Source organism: Seriola dumerili, unplaced genomic scaffold (assembly GCF_002260705.1).
Source record: "Seriola dumerili isolate Sdu_G_001 unplaced genomic scaffold, Sdu_1.0 BDQW01000066.1, whole genome shotgun sequence".
Lineage (NCBI taxonomy): Eukaryota > Metazoa > Chordata > Actinopteri > Carangiformes > Carangidae > Seriola > Seriola dumerili.
Genome location: NW_019174321.1, coordinates 4412011 through 4433901, shown reverse-complemented (window position 1 = coordinate 4433901; position 21891 = coordinate 4412011). Strand labels below are relative to the sequence as shown.

The following is a 21891-nucleotide window of genomic DNA, read 5'->3' as shown; positions in this document are numbered from 1 at the left end:
AAGTCCTGAACCTGTCCGTCCGCCTGCCAGGTGCTCTTGCTTGGCTCTTTATCATATTTCACACTTGTGCGTAGGATTCACTGGTCACACGCCAGTTTCTGCCTCTGTGTTCACCTCTCTGCGCTCTCGCTTGACCATTTAGTCTTTGTTGAAAGTCAGTGGCAGCTGATAAATTGGAAAAAAAGAAAGAGAGAGAGAGAGATGACACAGCTATACTCTGCTGTTATAGTTCTTCATGAATTTCATTTGGCTTGCATAAAGTTTGTCTGATACTGATTTTCCTAAGGCCAGTGCCGGTGTGTTAGACCTTTCTATAGTTGTATATCGGGGGAACAGTGGAGGGGTCAGTCCACTGAAAGTGTATGGAAGATTTAGATTCATACATTTAGGACTATAGTTTTGGTTTTATTTATAGATGCACCCACCCAACTGTTTCCTCTCCTGATATCTAAACTCAGGATATCTGCCCATACCTACAGATACAGCAAATTGAAAATGTATAATTTAAATTCCCTCACAGCGACCTCACTAGGACAGATAAGACAATTTAATGCGCCTGGGAAAAATCTGGCATCACACTGTGATTAAATTAATGCAACTTAAAGCAGAAGCAGTGAATTTTGTGATGACATTGACGGATAAACTGCAGTAGAGGTTATTCTCAACTTAGGGATCAGTCCCCCCCGCCCCTAGTGGGTCTTAGTCTAAATCTATGGGGATCCTCGGATGATTAAAGGAATAAGAAAGGAAAAAAATACATTTATACACAAAAATTACACAAAAGTACGAGTATGTGTCCAACCTTTTATCTACATTTAGCTTTTTTTTCTTCTGAAATACAAGAATGAAGCCGAGAACCTGTGAAGACGGATCACTAACTGTTCACAAGTGGAAAAAGTTGGTAACCACATCTTATACGATACAGTTTTTAAATATAAATGAACCCCACTGACCAAATACATTGTATTAAGATGACAACATAAATCTCAGAGCACATATCTCAAAGCCCCGGGCAAATAAAACAAAACCTTTGTGCAAATAGAAACCACTAGAAATCAGTGTTTTTTTAAATTGTAATCTGGGTGACTCGTTCCTTTTATCCACAATACTTACTCCTCATACAACCGGTTACTGCAATTGAGGAACGGAGCATCAATGAAGTTAAAATGCTTCCAAACAAACTTTAAAAATGGATAGTGATTTGAACTCAGGTTAGTTTCCTCGAGTGCCACTGTGAAGGTTCACGTATGGTTTTTAGCTAAATGTCGACTTCTGGATAGAGTGTCCTGAAGATTTTTCTGCACACATTCACGCTCCTGTCAGGATTAACTGCAATAACTTTGGCGATCCCTTAAATTTTCATCTAGCACCATCATCAGGTCAGATTTTTAATTTCTCTCACGCTCTGGTTTATTAACCAAAAACCTGCTCAACTACAGGCATCACCAGCCTCAGCTGTACTTTGTGTTGAGATGTAATTTAAAAAAACATGACAGAGAAATCAAAAAGTTCAAATAAAATGTGCATACGATTTCAATGCAGGACTATTGCTCCCACAGTCCAGGAGTAACTGGTTGTATTTATATTAACAGGTCAAAATCCAATATTCATTAAAATGTGAACATAGCAAACGAATAAATTATTTTATCCCTAATAAAAATAATTAACATTCAGCATCTATCTGACGCATAATGCAGTCACTTGCCATTTGAGGCCAGTATGGGCCTTATCACCGATGTGCAGCTCTATAACCCACACAATACCCATAATGCATTTCCCCACTGCTAATATACTCTCCTGGAGCAACATTTCTTCTTGGCTTATAAAATATTTCTGCAGCAAACCCTTGTGGTGAATCCTTGTGAGGGCTCTGGTTGCCTGGTGTGGCCTCAGTGTGTTGGTATGTGCAGGAATTAGATATCCCGGCATGTGTGTCTCAAAGGTGCTGAAAAAGCCCTGGTCGCTGCCATGTTACTGGGACAGGTTACAGACTGACACGTATTCAACTCCGAACACTGGGTATCTTCTTATCCAGTGGAGCATTGTTAGCCATTGTTGCCATGGTGTGGCTGCATGGGCTGCTGCTTCAAGACAATGGAGCAACTATAAATCTTTAAGGGTGCACAAGTGATGGCACTGGTTTTCACGGAATATGTGTGGGTCCAATAAAAAGAGATAATAAAAAAACAACAAAAAAAACCCAAAACAAAACAAAGAAATAGGTTAATGTGGCTTATTGATAAGCAGAGGTATTCTTACTGTTTACAGCCGCCTGTGTTTATGTATAAATGAATGAACGTGCATCTTTAATGTTGTGTTTGAAATATTTACTTTACATGATAAGAAATAATTTCCTCCATTGTATTAAGGCTTTCTTCTTCTACTCTCTTTGATCAAACATACATAATGAATGAAGGCAAGCTTTTAAACCTCCTTCACTATCTCTCCTCCTGGTTGCTTGCACCTGGCATGAACGCTGCACCCAGGAACCCAGTGCGTCACAAGGCGCCCAGCTCCAGTTTCTCTCACGACAATACAGACGTTTACTTTGTATTGTTTTATTTTAGGGTCAGCAAGAACAGTAGCCTACATATTTGGCTGCATTGCATTCAAAGCTGCACTAGTAAATATTTTTCATGTAAAACAATAGGTCAAATGACCGTGTGTGATGTGAAAGGAGACACTCGTAGTGACAAACCTGTAAAGAATAGTCACCCGACCCCGAAGTTCCCCTCGGCTCTATGGAGCGTTTCAGCCCCGTTCAGCTCATTGTTTTGGGTTTTACAGCCCACAGCTTTAATTACCTCTTGGTTCACTCTCGATTAACCGTCAGCCTTGTTTCTATTTGCAGCAGACAGGTGTTTTCAGTGAGAAACCAACGGGACACTACCTGCGTAGGTAGCAACTAGCTGGTGAACACAGTGGAGCATTTAGCGGCTAAAGAGATAGATATACAGTAGACACAGTTGTTTTTCTCAGGGGTTGGGGGAGATAAAAAAGGTACTTACATTCATCTGGTGGCCTGAAAAATCACTTCTAGGCTAATGAATGCTAATGTTACTTCATATATGCTGGACGTTTAAATAGGCAACTGTTTGCCAACATGTTTGCCATTAAAACTTTATAAAGTGATGATATGTCAGTGTTGTCTTTACAGTATCGCTTGTCCTATACAGCTCCAACTGACTGAAAAGCGGAGACTAATTTAAAGGATAATTGTAGGGATTTTTTTTTTTTTTTGTAAGTTAGTTGTGAACAACTTTTTGGAGTTTGTTGATTTCATTATTTGTTATGGAGTTGTAACATTGTGCTGTGGGAACAAATGCGTACAAGAAATGAGGAGCGAGACGAGCAGAAAGGTTGTAAACAAGCCAACATGTTGATTGTCTGTACTACTGTTTTCAAAGGTAAACCTCAGCGTGAAGGCACCCAAAATTAAGGTAAAAGTCCCTCAGTGCAGGAAACCTGTAGGCACAGAAACCTCCAGCTTGTCCGATGAAGGGGTTAAAGTTTGACTGGAAGATGATAATGTTAATGAACAGCTGGAACTATTTAGTTTAGGTTGTAGTTTTATTGTTCACTTTTGTTTTCTCATCCAAATGAATTTAGTCAGCCTGCCGGTTAATGACTGATGCAGGTTTTCCTCAAAACCCACAAAGAATTAGACATCACAGAACACACCCATCAACACACACACGCGCACAACTACTCTTCTATTAAGGAACACAAGCGGCGTCATCCACACAGTGATGTTTGAGGCAAGAGGTCCTTCTCTTCGTCAGATCATTGCATACATAATGAATAAGCTCCATGAACGCAGTGGGACACACACACACACACACACACACACACATATGAAGACATCACCTTCATTCTGCTACCGAGCTAATTTTCTGTTCCTCACTAAAAAAAAATTGGACTGCTTATTAAGCACATTTGAATGTCCTCATTCATCAAGATTTAATTTCCTCCAAATGATTCTTCTCTGTTCTGATCATTGTGATAAAACAATATTTCATCTCTGCTGTGATGAGAGTCACAGCATGTTCTATAAGGGGATATGCTATTCTCAATGTGTGTTTGCCAGCTGATAAGCATTAAAAGGCATTTTTGCATTAAAAAAAAAAAGAAAAAGAAAATCAATATATATGAGCTGAGAGAAGGTGGAGGGAAGGCAAAAAGAGCTAGTCGGTCGGTCTAAACAAATTGCAGTGCATTTCAGATTTCTTGTTCCTGCTCTTTGCACAATCTCAGTGTTGGAAATGGGATGTAAAAGGGGGAAGAGGCCTTGGGACTGAGATGTTGATAAAATATTAACTCACACAGGATATTTAAAGCCTCTGACATTCTTTCCCTGGCTGGCGTGTTGGAAGTGGCCTCCACAAGATGTGTGTGTAGCACGCAGTCGGGATGCAGATTTCACTCCCAGTCAAGTGATCAAATGATCTCGATCAGAGATTTACTGGACCCACGTATTTTAACACGCAGTTAATGGTGGCAGGATGGTGAGTGTTTGCACCGTTTAGCACCAGGAAGTATGAGTTGAACGTACGTTTGTACTGTTTTCATCCACCATAGCTACATGTATCTTTGGGCCATCACATTGGATACAGTCATTCTATATATAAAGCTCAATAACTAACACATTATATCACATTTATTTAATCTGTACATAAACAAAGTAAAAATATTATGGTTTTACAGGGGGTTATGTGCTAAGAGTATTTCTTGCTAGGAACCAGCGGGGAAAGCTGTTTCCCCCTATTTCAAGCCATTATGCTAAGCTAACTTGCTGCAGCCTCATACTGAACATAGAGATGTGAGAGTGGTTTCGATCTTCTCATTTAAATCTCTGCAAGGAAGTAAAGAAGCATATTTCCCACAATGTAGAACTATTCCTTTAATAAGTGGTTAATAAACCGATTTTGGTCCAGATACTCTGGTGAAGTGCAAAGCTGAAGGAAGTTGTTGGTAAATGAATAAAGCCTCTAGATACAACTTACAAACCCTTTAGAAAAGGTGACACAAGACTTATAACAGCACCCTGCTCCACATTTACTGGGGGGTTTTTGTTGTCACACGCTGCTGTTGTCCTTTCATTCATAAATGTCGCCGCTCTCCAGACTAACCCTCTAACCTTGAGGCACAAACAGCTCGGGGCTCCTAAACATCAACTCGCGTCATTTGGACTTCCATATGTCGTCGCCTCAGATGACACGGAACTGCTAAACCCACTTCCATTACAGATTAAACCCACTCCTAACCACAAGGATGGCTCACAGTGTTTACCAATCCCTGCACATCTCAGGTCGGAGGCCCATTGTGTACCGTACAAACACAACATTGACACCTGGGAGTGAATCCTATCGAGTCCTGCCGCCTGATAATCACTGGTTTCCCCTGTGACCTCTCCCCCCCTCTTTGTTTATTCAGCCCACCTTGTCATTATGTAAAAGAGGATTTCCTCCAGTTTCCATACTGGTCTTGTCTTTCGTATTACTTCATGTCTCCCTGGTTTTGTGTGCGCTTATGAGCTCCGGAGCATCTGTCCGTGGGTTGTGCGGTGTGCTCTGACAGGTTCACCGTCCCCTGCGAGATGGGATGCATGGTTGGCTGACCCAGCCCATTTGTCAATCCCAGGGGGGGTGGAGGAGGGTGTGTGTGCTGTTGTGTATGTGTGTATTTGTTCTCATACCCACTCAATGCGGCCATCACACAATATGAGTGTATTGATCTTCCATATGGCTGGGGAGGGAGCAGGGGTAGACATGTGGCCTATTGTGCTTGGAAACCCAATGCTACTGTTATTTATCTAGACCACAGACTGAATTACTGATCAGACCGATGAGGAAAAAGTATTCAGATCCTTTACTTATGTAATAGTACCAATACAGCAATGTAAAAATACTCCACTACACTCCAAAAAACACAATAATGCACTGTACTGTAATATACTTCTAAAAGTCCATAAGTTTGATCAATAAAGTGAAAGCACTTGTTCTGCAGAAAATGGCCTTTGTGAGTGATCGATATGTTCCACAATTAGATCTTATACTGATGAATCAGTGTGTAAGCAGCAGTTTATCATTGCATCAGGTCAAGTTGGTGCTAATTCATCTATGTAGTTCAAGTCCAGTGGTTCCCAACTCTGGGGTCAGTCCCCTGCAAAGGATCACAAGATAAATCTGAGGCGTCGTAACATGATTAATGGCTTAAAAAAAAGAAACGATGCTACATTCATTTGTATTCATTTCTCAGACTTGTCTCCAATCTTGTATTTTTGGTGAAATATTGAATAATTTTATCTCTCCGGGCCTAAAACTTAGCAGTTTTGTTGAAGAGACATTTCCACTCTAAACATCCATCAACTCGCCTGAAATGTGACAAGGAGGCTATCGTCAGGGGTCGCAAGCCAAAAAACAACAACAATGCATTCCCTATTATAAGCTTATGTTTGTTTTCTTTTAATCAGTCTGAAAAGTAATTCGTAACTACAGCAGCCATAAATGTTGTAGAATATCAAATGTGGTGCGGTACAAGTTTTAAAAGTGTAAAATGTAGATACCTAAGTAGAGTAGCTCATAATTGCACTTAAGTACAGTGCTTTAGTGAATGTAGGTACTTCTTCTACCACTGATACATGTGCAGGATATTTATGTGTTCTTAGTGTCAGAGAAACTGAGGCACAAACATTGTCATTTCTTCCAAAACACCTCTAGAGGGCAGCGACGTTTTCTCCCTCATTTATCTATCACCAAACAAACAAGGTTCCAAGTGAAACTGAACATCTACCAACATTATCTTCTTTTCAAGCCAAACAAGTAAAAGCCAGTGAGTGCTGAAGAAACACTCATCTGAGCTCAGCCCTTTACAGACTCGCTGCAGTGCCTCTCAGGTGAGGACAGAACAGCCTCACTGGCAGATATCAGGGCAGGAGTTAATGAGTGTAAAAGCTGAACACCTCCTAATAACGGGGTGTGGTCCGGTGCCAGGGCAGCCCTGTTGGATTAGCAGCAAGTCCCACAGCGCCCGTCTCCTAATTACAAGCTGGTAAGCACAGTGCAAGCCTGTATGACTGCTCGACCGTGCTCCTGTGGGCATGCTACCACCCCTGACAAACAAGACACACACTCACTCACTCCTCCCTGACAACAACAACGACGCTGTGGCAGCCGCGGCCACCTGCAGCAGGCCTGTGCTCCTGCTGCCTGTGTCCTTGGCTGGGCTGCTTCATCCCGCCTGCCTCTCCCCTGTTTGCCCTGGTTTCAGCAGAGCGAGCTGCAGAGTGCTGCAATGCATCGCTGGATCAAAGCAAGACTAATGACTACAGCAGAGATGTAGCCACAGAACCGAGTCCCCAAGTGTTCCCGCTCGCATTGCAGCGCTGTAGTTAAACCACAAGTGGACTAAAGATAGCAGATAGCTGCCGTCTTGTCTTGCGCTAACTCGAAAAAACTGTGCTCTCGGGTGTAGATGTGACAGGTGAGGAGAGGGGGCTCGTTCAAACAGACAGAATAGAAGAGAACAGCAGTACAACATCACGTTAAAAGGTATAGCTGCGACATATTTACATCCACTTGTATTATCTCAGACTTCAGCAGTAGAATTTTATGGATCTAAAAGAAACATCTGTATTTTTCCCAAAACAAAAAGCATCTATACAGAAAAATGTCTAATGTTTCTGGTTGTGGCTTGTTACACGTGTCAGGCCTGTAGTGACACTGAAAGTTCCCAAATCAAGATTTTTTTCCTTTCTCCTCTTCTGCCATTCCTGTCCACCCTTCTCTCTGTCTCCTCCTCTGCTCACGTTTCTCCTCCTCCTCCTGCTGCTATCTCTTTCTCCAACAAAAAGGCTATTAATAGAACACCCTGCGCTCTCTTTTTAAACTGAAGGGAGCATATATTGTGCACTTAAAGGGAGGAAGAAGCTCAAGATACCAGGAGGCGTTTGAAAATGTCCTCCACGCTGCCCGAGGCTACAAAGACGCTGGATGTCCTAAGAATAACAACAAAGAGCCTCTGATCGATTCATGGCATTTGGTATCAGCGCAGACGCTCTTCGGCTAAATTTAGCTCCTCAAATCATTTTGCAGATTAAATACTTTTGCGAACAATGTGATGTGAGGGGAAAAAAGGGCTGGATAAACATTTGAAAAACACCTCTCATGTTTTCAGTCACTCGTGCTTCTTCCATATAAATAAATATATATATAAAAAAATCAGAATTAAAGACACACAATAAACACACTGAGAGCAATTTCAGTTGAATTATTATTGGCTTCATTATTGATATTACTTTGTCAGGGTTATGATCATTTGGAAGGATTATATGCATTTTTTTTTTTTTTTTTAAGTTCACATGTTTTTCTTGTCCATAGATTGTCCTTTTTGTCTTGTAAAGTGCAGATAATACTACGTTTTAAGTCCAGACTTCACATACAGTATATAGTACATGGTTTTTGCTCCATCATCCACTGGTTATTATTTACATTATTCTCTCACATTTCATTTCATAGAAAGAAAATCAATTATCCACTGTACCAATGTTGATGGATGTTTTCAGGCCTCTATGATGTGGGGGAGGACGTGGGGGTGGGGGTGGGGTGATGAGGTGAACAACTTGAACAACTGTACATATTGTTTCAGTGGATGCCACACTATCAGGCTCTGGGGTCAAATGAAACAAACAAACAAAAAAAAAAATTGTTCTTTCTCAAACACCCACATGCATACAGATTGCATATTGATCATCTTGTTTCCCGTATGTATGAGTTTCTTTGTTGGGTTTTTTTTTTTTTTGTTGTCGTTGTTGTTGTTCATGTAGGAGCCTTGTCTCAAAGAGCTGACATCGCAGTTCAAACAGACCCCGAGGTTCACAAAGCTCATATTCACATTCAGCTAACGTTGTTGAGTGTTTGACGTGCAGCAGCAGAATATTGCAAAGTGTTTCACTTTTCCTTAAAGGTTTGTTTCAAATGCTCTGCCAGCTCTCAGGATCAACGTGTAATTAGTGCCAGATAAAACACAAAAATCTGTTCTTAAACCTTCTTTTTTTTTTTCCTCAAAGAAAAAAAAAAAAAAAAAAAAAAAAAAAAAAAAACAACTACCAGCTAATAATCATTCTCTGCATAGATTTCTCAGTGTATTCACTGTTGGGCACCCTTCTCATGGAGTGGATTTGCTGGTGGGTCCCTCAGCAGGTGAGAGATGATTTTTTTTTTTTTTTTTTTTTTTTTTTTTTTTTTTTAGAGGCTGTGGTCTCCCTATGAAGCAATACAAGATCACTGTTAGTTGACTTGGTTTCCACTGAATAAAAACATTGTACAGGTTCGATCTGCAGGTATACAGATGAGGATGATTCTACTCGTCTTTGTGCTTTAAGCAGAAATAATCGTCAACTACACCGTTGTGTTTTCTGGTATGTGAGTTGCTACAGTGAATTTGGCTGAGGTACAGTAACATTTTCAAATGTAAAAGATAAATGTTAACATGTATCGGCAACATTTATCAGGAAAAAAAATGGAATGAAGACAAAAGGAGATGATGCATTTACATGCATAGACAAATATTTTTGGTCAGACTGTGAGTGTGTTTTTTTTTCTCCACATATACAGATATGCAAATGGCTGTTGCATAAATGCAGCTGCACATCCAGGCTAAGACACTGACATTCAGTGGTTCTCTCTCTTTCTCTCTCACATATGTACACGCATACACACGCACACACACACGCACACACACACGCACACACACACTCCTACATAGCTCTGCATCAACTCAACCACATCAATACTCAACTGATGATCAATAAGATCTTGGTTGGACTGTGGAGGCCCATAAAGGTTCATTCTTTTTTCTTTTTTTTTTTTTTTTTTAAAAACTGAAAACTTAAAAACCCAAACATCTATGTTCTCCATACAGACCCCTCCACCAAAGGATTATGGGAATATTGCTAAACAACTATTTAATCAGGTCCTATCCTCGGGTTACTGACCATTTTAACATGTCAATCCACCTCTATGCTTCTCCTGGGAACGCAACAAATATAACCGCTCAAGTTCAGATTCTCTAAAAATCCTTTTCAAGATGCATGAAAACAAACAGGGATTTTGGACAGAGAGACGACCTCAGAAGCCTCATGTCAGGCAGGTGGACGAGGCATCCTGAGCACATATTGGCAGCGATGGCGTAAAAACATTTTGCTACTGCAGGTTAAAGACTGTAGTGAGCAGAATGAAACCCTAAGAATAAAGATGTACATCCTGGCATGACAGAATTCATTTAGACAGTTCTTGCTACAGACCTCCTCCTAATCCATCACCTTTCTAATTACCTAAGACATCCATGAAAAGATGGAGAAAGGCAAGAGACTCAGGAGTGAAGTCAGAGGACCCCTTGCCAATATCTGCTACACTGCTGCTAATTATCACTTCCCATATTGACGTTACTGCCTTTGACTGTTACCTTGGCAGTGTTGAGCAAACGGAGGAAAGTCTCAGCTGGACACAATCCTAGAATCAGAACCTAATTCACATTTGATGCCAACTTTTAAAGACAGATTGAGCTTCTGGCATCAAAGACTTTCTCAGGAGACAGCCAGACTCCATTTAAATTCTGACCAGTTTAACGCCAATAAAAGCTTTCTGATGTAAGAATCTGGTTTAGGGATGATACAGTTTTCAACAGCGCCCTGTCTTTCAACAACTACTTCACAGAAGGCAGTTTTGAAATAAGTGAGGCAAACTTTCAGTATTCAAATCCAGGACATGTGTCAGGTTTGCTGGGTAACTCACCAGTGAGGAAAATGTTTTTTTTGAATCGGCTAGTAAGAGTGTGTCTTTGGCACTCTGAACAGGCTCTGAAACAGGAGAACATAGAACAGTGCTCAGAACAGTTATTATTATCGTTAGAAGTAAAAACATGGCGATGACCTGCGTATTGTGGAAAGACTCTCACTTTCTTTTAAACGTTGCTATTTAAGTTTTTTTTTTTAGTTCTCTGATAAAAGTATCTGTGTATTGTATATGTGTCTTGTCTGTATACATATATATTTTTTTTAATATATAAGAAATAAATATATCTATTGTATAGAATAATTTTTTGTCTCAGAGGCTTCTTCTTCGAGTTTAAACGCATGCTTCTAGGAATGTTTTTGAGGTCATGCAACACTAGGAGAGTAGCGTAAACCCAGATAAAAAGGCAGTTCAGGGGAAGCATTATTCTATACACGAGTCCTTAAAAGTTGCTATTTTGATCAGGAGGATGTGATCATGTGACAAACCTGTGAGAAAGACAGCACTGCAAGTCTACCGTATCTGCAACTGGGATTAATGTCCAAAACTGGAGTGTGAGTTTACGCCTGAAATCACAGCTCAGCTGCAGCAAAAGTTGAACAGCAATGACTCCTACATGGAATGTTAATATTGACGAGGACACCGCATCCTGTTAAGCGAAGGATTTGGGCTTATGATTATTCCTTAAGAAATCCTCTAACATACAGCTTTAAGTTTTTTGAAACAGCTACCTGCAGGCATACTTTTAAAACTGTGGGTTTGTATAGAAGGCAGTGTACAGACAAATATACAGTGGTGTGATGAAGCAAGTGGCAGTCGAGAAACAAGTGGAAATTCTCATTCAGATAAAAATGTCATGCAATAATCTACTGACTACATTTACTACTAACAGCACCTACCTACCTACCTACCGGCTATCAGTTAAGTCACAGTTAACCTACCTATCTATATGAATACGTACTGTATGTGTGAAACCGTGAAAAAAACAAACAAAACAAGAAGAAACATTCAAGCTGTCCTCAAAGCTCTGCAGTAAGACCAGTTTGGGTGAATGGAAGGGGGAAAGCTTGCATTGCAATACATACAGTACATGTAAGACCAAAGCAGTGAAAAGTCAAGGCCATTCTCAGTCATTCATCAGATACTGATGTCTACTGGGAAAAAAAGGCGTCGAACCATAAGCTTAGCGCTGATGGCTGTCATTCATCCTTGAAATAACGTGGTGTACTTAACCACGGACCTCGTCACAAGTCACCCACAGGCCACATCAGCGCTGGAGTGAGCTTGCTTTATGCTAACACATCCTCTTATCTCTAAATGGTGTAGCATAAGACAGTTTTGTTTCATTGGCTCCAGGAAGCAGCATATGTAGCGCGCAAGTAGGGCTCTTCAGAAAGCGCATGGCAGAGCGGTGTGCCTTGGGAAATGAGGGACCGGGGGACGGGGGACTAAAGCAGGGCTTGTGTTGTGTTGCTTTCTTTAAGCAATAATTAATTTTTTTCTTGCAGTGTTTCTCCCTTTTTCTTTTCTTTTTGTGCACTACTGTTGGCTACTGTTGTGAGCAGGAAATTTTTAGGTATCATTATTATTTTTTTTCTTTTTCTTTTTTTTTTTTTTTTTTTTTTTTTTTTAAACAGCCACACAGACAAAGCCAACTCCATGCAGAAATACAAAATTTGAGATTTCACTCTGTTTGACAGTAATCAGAAGTTTTAAGGGGCAAGTTGTGAGGAGTGAAGACAAGATGAGCGCAGAGTGAGCGAATGGTCTATGTAGTATTTTTTTTTTTCCACTGTCTATCATCATCATCATCATCATCAACATCCTGAAATCTATTGCCTTGATTTTTCCAGCACACGTGAGGTGGTGAGCTGTACACCTGTCCCGTCCAGTTGCTCAGCTCCACATTTCCGGCTGTCACGGGGAGGAAAATAGCAGATGACTACACGTCTGTGAGCATTTTGGTGATGTTTACATAGTTTGTGTTGGCCAGTGTGCAGTTGGCAGTCTTGAGGTTCTCCTCCTGAAAGTCCTCATTGCTGTTGTTCACAGCCTCCTGGATCTCCATATAGTCCGATTTACTGATGGTGGAGCCGCTCCGGCTCTTCTTCAGCTCCTCCGCTGAGTCTGCTTTCTGCACGTTGACCTGCAGATACTGCGCCTGCTCTTCACCCTCAGTCTCACGGTGATAGAAGTAGTTGAAGTTGGACACAATGACAGGCACCGGCAAGGCAATGGTCAGCACACCTGCAATGGCACAGAGGGAGCCCACGATCTTACCACCGATGGTAGTCGGGACCATGTCACCATAGCCGACTGTTGTCATGGACACCACAGCCCACCAGAACGCATCCGGGATGCTTTCGAACTGTGACTCGGGCTCGTCTGCTTCAGCGAAGTAGACGGCACTGGAGAAAAGAATGACCCCTATGAAGAGGAAGAAGATGAGCAGGCCGAGCTCTCTCATGCTGGCTTTCAGGGTCTGACCCAAAATCTGAAGCCCCTTGGAGTGACGAGAGAGCTTGAAAATTCTGAAGACTCGTACTAAGCGGATGACCCTGAGAATGGCTAAAGACATGGCTTGCTGACCGGCTTGACCATCCTCTGGCCTGTCTGCTAGCTCTGTGCCAAGAGTGATGAAGTAAGGGATGATGGCAACAATATCAATAATGTTCATTATATTACCAAAAAAGCCTGCTTTGCTGGGGCAGGCAAAGAAGCGCACCAGGAACTCAAAGGAGAACCATATAATGCAAAGAGTCTCCAGGATAAAGAAGGGGTCAGTGAAGTAGGTGGAAGTGTAGCTGATGATGGTGGTGTTGGTCTCAGGTGAAAAGACTGCCGCATGAGACTTGTGCATTTCGTCCTCATCGTTGCGGAAAATGGGCAGGGTCTCCAGGCAGAAACTGACTATAGATATCAGGATGACCATTACAGAGATTATGGCGATAATCCTAGCAGGACCTGAGCTCTCTGGGTACTCGAACAGCAGCCACACCTGTCTCTGAAACTCATTGTCAGGAAGGGGCCGCTCTTCCTCCTTGATGAAACCCTCATCTTCTCTGAACATCTCGATGGCCTCCTCACCCAGCTCGTAGAAGCGAATCTCCTCTGAGAAAATATCAAGGGTGACGTTGACCGGCCTTCTTAGCCGCCCCCCTGATTGGTAATAATACAATATGGCGTCAAAGCTGGGTCTGTTCCTGTCGAAAAAGTACTCGTTCCTCAGCGGGTCAAAGTACCGCATCCTCTTTTTGGGGTCACCCAGCAGAGTCTCCGGGAACTGGGAGAGGGTTTTGAGTTGTGTCTCAAAGCGCAGCCCTGAGATGTTGATGACCACCCTCTCACAACACTCATGGTCGGCCTCCGGGTCGTAGTCCTGCGGGTGCCCCGGGTGTGCAGCCGCCTCATCAGAGGGGTCGCCTGTGGCAACAGTCATTCTGCAGGGGGAGGAGGCCTGCACTTTTCAGTGAGTCTGGGTCCTGCAGCCTGGAGAACTGCAGGCAGGGGCCAGGAGAGGGAGGGGGCTCAACACCGTAAAGACCTGACGGCCACAGGATGTCACCTAGGATCTGACTGCATGTAGGACAGATAAAGCAAAGACAGACAACAAGGTCAGGTAAACCTGAAACATGATTCAGCACTCAATACTGCTTCCATGTAGTCCACAGGCAACAGGACTTTGCTTTAGAGGCTCAAACAGCTCAAAACAGATGCAAATGAAGACACCCTCTAAAACAATGGCATAAGATTAGATATGAGTTATGTAAAGTTAGACTGTCGTGAGGAGCCAGTCGACACCAAAATGCATCAGCTCATGGAAACTACTGCTCCTGACTTGGGGAAATTAATATGCAAATAACAATCCGCCTTGCATATAAATTGCTTCAATGCAGGTAAACTCAGAGGCTAACTGGCATAGAAAACGTACAGAAGCTCGTAAATTAGGACACTGATCTGCTGCAATGGACAATATCCAATGAAATGAATGGGTATACCTTTTGCAGTGAAGCCATGCATGAATATGGCAATGCAGCAGGCACCAAATTCATACAGACAGCATCCTGTCTAGAATATCATAGATAACCACTGCAGTCTAAACACAAACGTACCAGACACTTTTAAGATTTCCTGCTTGTGCCACACAAACACACCAACACATCATATTAACTGACTTCAGTTTTAGTTTTGTTGGAGCATTTTAGTCTTGAAATGGTGCCTGTCTCTGAAATATTCAAAAACATCTATAAATAATTTATCCATAGAAGGAAATAGGTTCCAAGAGAAAAAACTGTATCTCTTGTGTCTGCATCATCTCCACTCTCAGAGCGGGAGCACAGTTTCACAAAAATGAAATCCTCATGAAACATACAACAAATATGTAACTGCATGTTTACTGGTCATTATCACGATCTCCAGTGAAGAGCAAACCAGTGCATGAACTATGAAATGCCACGACTAAAAAAAAACCCCACATCTTAATCGAAATTAGAGATGATAGGTGAACGTAAGCTGCCTTATATCTATTTCATACATACCTGCTGACATCTTCTTCATATCTGGATGCGAGTGTAGGCTCCTGCTGGACACTGGTATCAGGAAGGTGAAAAACCAGCTGCGACAACCAGGTCTTCTGTCTTCAGAGAGGGTTAAAAAAGAAAAAAGAATTTTCCAATTCGGGACAGTCGATGATATTCACCTCATGTTGTCTGCAGCATCCTCGCCGTGTACACCGGGTACAGTAGATGCGGGTGTGTCCTCGCTTTCCCCTCCCCGACTCCTTTCCTCCGGGTAGGCTGTCGTGGGATGGCGATTGGCAAAAAAGGGAGGAGGGATCCGATCAAGGAGGTGCTGGTGCTTCCCTTAATAACCAAAGGTGCTGGGATCAGCAGAATGATCTGCCTCCACTGTTCCCCTCCAACGCCTGTGTGACTGTGTGACGAGCTGTGGCTGCAGACAGCCGCAAAGGTAAATAGTCCTGATAAGGTGCTCAGAGAGGCAACATCTGCAAAGGGGGGGGGGGGGGGGGGGGCGAGGAGGTGGGAGAGGGCTTAAAAAAAAAAAAAAGGATAATCTTATTACCAAGATTTAATAATTAGACGCGTTCAGGGACGTGCGCATCAATAATGAATCCTCTTTTCATTTCAAAATGAGAATAAATCTGCCGCTCAGAGAATTTAAATGTATTCATGCGTCACTCAGCCAATTTACATTTTTTTTTTCATTTCTAATTCAATCACAAAACAACATCTCGACAAGACGACGAGAATCCAGAGAGTGAGCTGCAGATATGCTCAGACAGAGTCAAGTGCGTCCCAGCGTCTCCTGCACAGACACAGTTCTGTGAGTCTTCTAATAGCCTACATGGTGAGCGGAGCAGCGTCCTCAGACACTGACTTGAATCGACATGGATGAAAGAATCGCCCTACGTAGTGGGCTAGAAGATTATGCAATTTCACTGAGCCACAGCCCCGCGTTTCACACATGCACATGAACACATATAACGCGGCTTTTATTGGACCTGCACGGTCCCAGCTGGGCAGGAGGTGGGAGATTTTGTTTTTGAGGGGTGGGGTTGGGGTGGGGGTGAAAGAAACATTTGTGGTTGAAATATTTCTGTTGTCAGCAGTGGCCGCTGGGCTGGTATATAAAGCTTAGTCAAACCTGCAGTCGGGCATTGCTATGCATACCAAGAGACGTGCTGGTGATGAGAAAGCAAGGGCGAAAAAACGCGCTCTCCATCCGCACTGTAGCCTACCACTCCTTACCTTATCTGCAGTGTGGGCAATTTAAAGGGGTACACATCTCCTGCATTGTTCAGCAGCAATGCTGTTGGTCAGTTTGTTTCATGTTTTTGAACCGCAACTCCAAATTAATGGGCTTTTTTTATTGGAGCCAGTTTTATTTTATGTTATTTTTCAAGATGCCATTATCTTAAGGTTGAGTGAAAAACATGAAAAATATAGAAGTGAAAGCATCACCATGACATTTTATTAGACTGTGGCTGTTTGATTCAATTATCCCATGAACAATCTACCAGAAAGAAGACATACTTCTCATTCAGGTGTCTTCTCTGAGCTTTAATGTTGAAATTATTATACACAGAGGCAACAACAATCACACATTCACTGTCTGCCTTGTAATTCCTTTTCCGTTTCTTTTTTACTTTCAGTGCACAGCAGTTATATTTGTAACCTTTCCTGGCAACAAGCTTCATTAATAATAGATAGGAGGGTGACTAAAATAGAGCAAACCCTCCATCACGGTAGCCTGCTGGATTCAGAATGAAGTAAGAACTGATCGATAGTGAATCCTGTCCCCATTATCATCATTGGAGGTGGGAATGAAAGCACCGTGGCCAGAAGTGACCTCCAGAGAAGCCAAAGGTCAGCGGGAATCCCTTGGTCGTGGAGGGGAGGGAGGTGAATGGGGGGGTGGGGGGTGGAGGTGTTAGAGAGGCCAGCGGGATGATTTGTGTGCGACTCAGCTTTGCCAAGGTTACTCCTGGCAGACCTGAGACCAGCACGGCTCCCGGCGTTGTCCCTTCTGTCTGTCTGCCTGCCTGCTGCCACACATGCGGATACCTCTCACTATCTCTTAATGGCTTTCCCAGGTTCCTCATGACAGCACAGCCATTATTTATGAACCAGGGGCCCGTTACAAAGACTGTTAATGCAGGCTCTAAAGCTCAGTTCACTTTGCATTATCTGGCTTGCTTTAATTAAAAGCGAAGGGTCCCAGCACTGTAAACGCTGTACGTGCTTTAATCATTTGGGGACGCGAAAATGGCTGGTTGTGTAAATTGGCCGATGACGGTGTCAATGATGAATTTGTTTCCAAGAGGTATTGATTTCAGGACTCATCCTCCTCTCCATCAGATGTTGTTTTGGCGCAGGGACAGGAAGCAGAGAAAATGAACTTGAGGAATCTGAAGGTTCATTATTAAGGAATGACGGGTCATTTCTTCACTTGATGCCGAGACCTTTTCCTGTTGCAGGTTTATCTGTAGGCGGTCATCCAATCATATGCAACAAGGAGGATTTCAACGTCTTTGGTTAAAATACAAAGTTACTTGACTTGTCCCATCTGAACTTCAGCTGCACACAGTGATTTTCTGCAGTCAGACGACATATATATATCCAGCAGAAGATTTTCTAAATACTTGTGCTGATACAAAACCTGAGCTTTGCTGGTGATAGAAAAAAAACGACACGTATACACAAATGCCTTCCTTTAAGATACATCAACATGCTTTTCTACAAAAGCTTTTTTTTCCATTTAACTAATGACACTTAACATCTTCACTCTAAAACTGGCAAAATTATTAATATTGTTTGTTTTATCTTTTTCTAATGAAACAGAAAGCCAGTGTGGTGAGAGAGAAGGTATGACAGACAAGAGACGTACTCTGAACCAAAGTGAGGAGGTTTCATTTAATGCAATGTGTCTTAAGGGGCTATGTTTAAGTTTTCTCTGCCGCCGCTCTCCAGGAGCAGCTGGTGGTGACTGTCACTTGACAAGAGCTTCCAGTCATTGCTGTGTTTACAAGACAAGAGGTTATAATTCATCCGCTGAGCAGCGCTACGTCTTCAGGGCAGATTGGAAGCTACAGTGAGTCGCTATTGGAAAGTGACGAGACAGGGCAGGGGTTAGCTGGTTAGCGTGCTAACTTCAGTAGATGATATGAAAGAGACAAGAGTTAACATTGGCGTTGCTCTTCACCGCTGGAGACAGGTGAGTAAATGAATTAAGTTTCATGCTGAACGTTTCTTTTAGACTGGTAAGTAAACAGCTGTTAATGTTAATGTTGTTAATACTATGTAGTAAAACTTACAAACAGCTCCTTTAACAAGTAGGTCTCAAAGACACCCCAAATTTCCAAAACATGTGACTTAGATTAAGGGCTGTAAGAGTAAGTAAACAAGACTAAAGATCTGATGCCAGCTTTCATTTGAAATATTTCTCTTGTAGTTCCAATTGAAATATTATAGATATAAATAATAATAGTTCCAAGGCTCGATTACCAACTAGGTAAAGTGAGCAAAAGCCCCAGTTTCACTGCATGCCAGTTTGTTTTTAGTCATTGCATTACTTGACATTTTACACCATTGAAATACAATATGAACTATGGCTGGTGCTGGTGGTTTTGTTGTCATGCCTTAAAATGAGACAATGTGTCAAAGTCTAATTTAAAAGCTTTATTATTCTACTTTATATTGTGCCGACATGGTGCACATTCCCAATAAAGTTGTGTTTAATCAAATTCCCTCAAACGAACACAAAGTAAGCACAGGAGTACTGGCTGCACTGGACTCAATGGGAAGTTTAAAATTGGCAAAATTTGAATTGAAATCAGCAACTATCTGATTAGAGAGCAAGTCGACAAGTCTATAAATCTGTCCGGACATTTAATGCCAACTTTTGGTCCTTGACTGATTTATATAGCACTTGGTGATAAAAACTAATTTTCAGTCGCTACCAAATACATTTCATTATGTGATAAGAGTAATGTTTATTTCTGGTGTGCTGTCTATATATAGCAGAGTATGAGGTGTAATCAATCTGTTATTTTTTCCACCCAGATGAAGGTCCTCTGAGGTCAGCATTTTAAATCAATATGGCTAACTATAGAAAGGCTTTCAGTATACATTTTCTCCTTGATTTGCCTAAAAGTGTCTGAAGAACATTTTGTTTTCGGTGCCGAAGAGTCCTGAGGTTCGATACCCGGCCCAACCAAGGACATGCAGTGGGTCGATGTCTAGTTTGTATATGTAGTCCGTAGTTACAAAATTACTAGAAAATTAGCAGTGCCCAAAGTTCCCATGTGACATGAATATTTATCAGTGGCAAGTGTCGGTGCTGTTTAGCCCAGTCTCTGGAGTGCAGTGCTCTTTTTATGGACGCTGGAGATCTATTGTACCTCCTTGCTCTGAGATACTGCATTGCAGCAGCCACAGGTTTCACACACACACACACACACACACACACACAGAGTATGAAAAGGCTGCAAACAAAATGCTCAGAATTCCAAGATAATGCAACTTCATGACTCCTTATTACAAGCTCAATACAATAGTCAACACAATGCAGTAAGATGGAACAGATGAACTCTGCATATCATGCTCACTCTCAGATTTGCTGCTGCATTAAAACAGATTTTCTGCTTCTAGATATGATGATGCAACACTCTCCTGTGTTCCTCATTTCTCATTAGCAAATTCTCCCATGCAAAAATCATCACCATATTTAATGAGAATCTTATGCTAAAATGATAATATAAAAATGATACTGATACTATATATTCTGACAATTTTCTATTTTCTACCATGTTTTTTTTCCCCACTCCTCTCGGGGGTTTCTAGCAATCCCACAACCTTGCTGCTAAACACTTTTTTATTTCCAATGCATCTTCACTGAGACTCAATTTATTTAACCCTCTGGGAGATGAGTCATTCCAGCATCACTGCTCAGGAGATAGAAAACTGAGGTGCCCTGCAAAAGAGGCCAGGTTAAACACACAACTACGGGAGCGGGCTCGGCAAGTGGAGGCAATGAATAAAAAGAGTGGATTATGTACACAAATATATAGCAATGCAGCTCCCGGTGTCGTCCTCTGTGTCCCCTGGAGCTAAACGGTGCGTCTGAGGCAGAGAATAAAAGAGATGGAGCTAAAGAAGAGAATGACAGGGAAGAGAGAGCAGTGTGAAAAGAGAGGGAGGAGAAGAAAAAAGGGAGGGAAAGGAGAGATTCGTGCGCGTCAGATTGAGGCCCAGCAGGATGAGGGCAGACGCTGGAAAAGAGCCAGAAAGCAGGGGAGAGACACAAGGACACTGGTCCACTGCGGTATACTGCCAAGCTGCGGCTCACTTAGACTGATAACCTCACAGAAATCTGCACACACGCCCACTGCACGAGCTTATCATCTAAACTTGTGGGTTTGTATAACACTAGTCGCTGCCTGGAGACATTTTCCTCATGATAACAGTTTACTGCATTGACACAAGCTGCTGCTCTGGAAGTCAAAAGTTACAGCATGCAACATTTTGCTGACAAGAACACACATGCACACTTCAGTATACGGCTTCTTCATTTGTCACTTGCACTGACAGCAGCAAAATGAAAGAAAAAACAAAAAAACTTGGCTTCATTCAATGCAGTGTGCTCTCCTGATGCCGAAGAGAAGGACTATGAGTCAGTGAGTGAGTGAGTCAGTGTCACTGTTGCAGGGATACCCTTATGCTGCATTATACAATGTGTCTGTATGAGTGAGTGAAATTCAAGTCAAGGTAAGTGCTTGCTTCAGGAGCACTGGGTTATATTACACCAAGGTCACACTAGAAACAAGATACCTTTGGTATGGAGGGTGAGAGAATAAAAATAAAGCCGATTGTTTGTGTGTCTGTGGCATTAAGCTTCTTACATACGGAGCAGGGCTGTGAAAGGGGTACGGGTTTACTTGCATCGCATACTGCAGTGACTTTGAATATTTTAGCTAATCAGTGTTTTGCTCCACTTTTACTTGTTCAAATGTAAATGAAAAAAAAATGTCATTAAAGCACGAGCAATAAATATATTCAGGCTGTTGTGTTTGTTTGCTGCAGCACAGATGCACATTATGGGACTTGTGGCATTTACAGTGACTGCTACTGTGCCACTGTGATGATGCAATGCTAGGTATTTTTTGTTTGCCAACGAATCAAGGAACCAAAATATTTGGCTCAGCCTCACGCAGCAGCCTCATCTGTAGTCGACACTGCTGCTGCTGGACCCGACAGCCACTCTGACTCACAGGACACCTGAGGGATGAGCCAGGGTTGCACAGTTTCCAGGGTCACAAGGTCCTGACAAGGCATCCGACTCCACCCCACCCCCACTAACAATTTTAATCTCGTCTGTCAAGGTTAGGATAAACAGACTCCTGGAAAGCGCCTAAAAACACCAGAGCATCAAAAGAAATTGTTCGAGGTCAGCATTGCTACTGTAGTCGGGCGAATCTTTTGCTCAGCCTCATTTGGTTACCATGGAGACCGTTTCTGGGGGCAGCAGTGGGAGGAGGCTGGGCGGTGACATCACGCCTACAGCGTCTCTGGTGCCGCTG

General features: G+C 42.3%; 1 protein-coding gene across 1 annotated transcript; it reads right to left on the bottom strand.

Moving 5' to 3' along the window:
- Positions 1 to 12441: 12441 nt before the first annotated feature.
- Positions 12442 to 15514, bottom strand: LOC111219405 (potassium voltage-gated channel subfamily A member 2). The gene is made up of 2 exons (XM_022742068.1): positions 15332 to 15514; positions 12442 to 14369 (listed from the first exon to the last, which is right to left on the bottom strand). The coding sequence occupies exon 2, from the start codon at positions 14230 to 14232 to the stop codon at positions 12736 to 12738; it is 1497 nt and encodes a 498-aa protein (XP_022597789.1). The 5' UTR covers positions 14233 to 14369; positions 15332 to 15514; the 3' UTR covers positions 12442 to 12735.
- Between the last annotated feature and the right edge of the window lie 6377 nt (positions 15515 to 21891).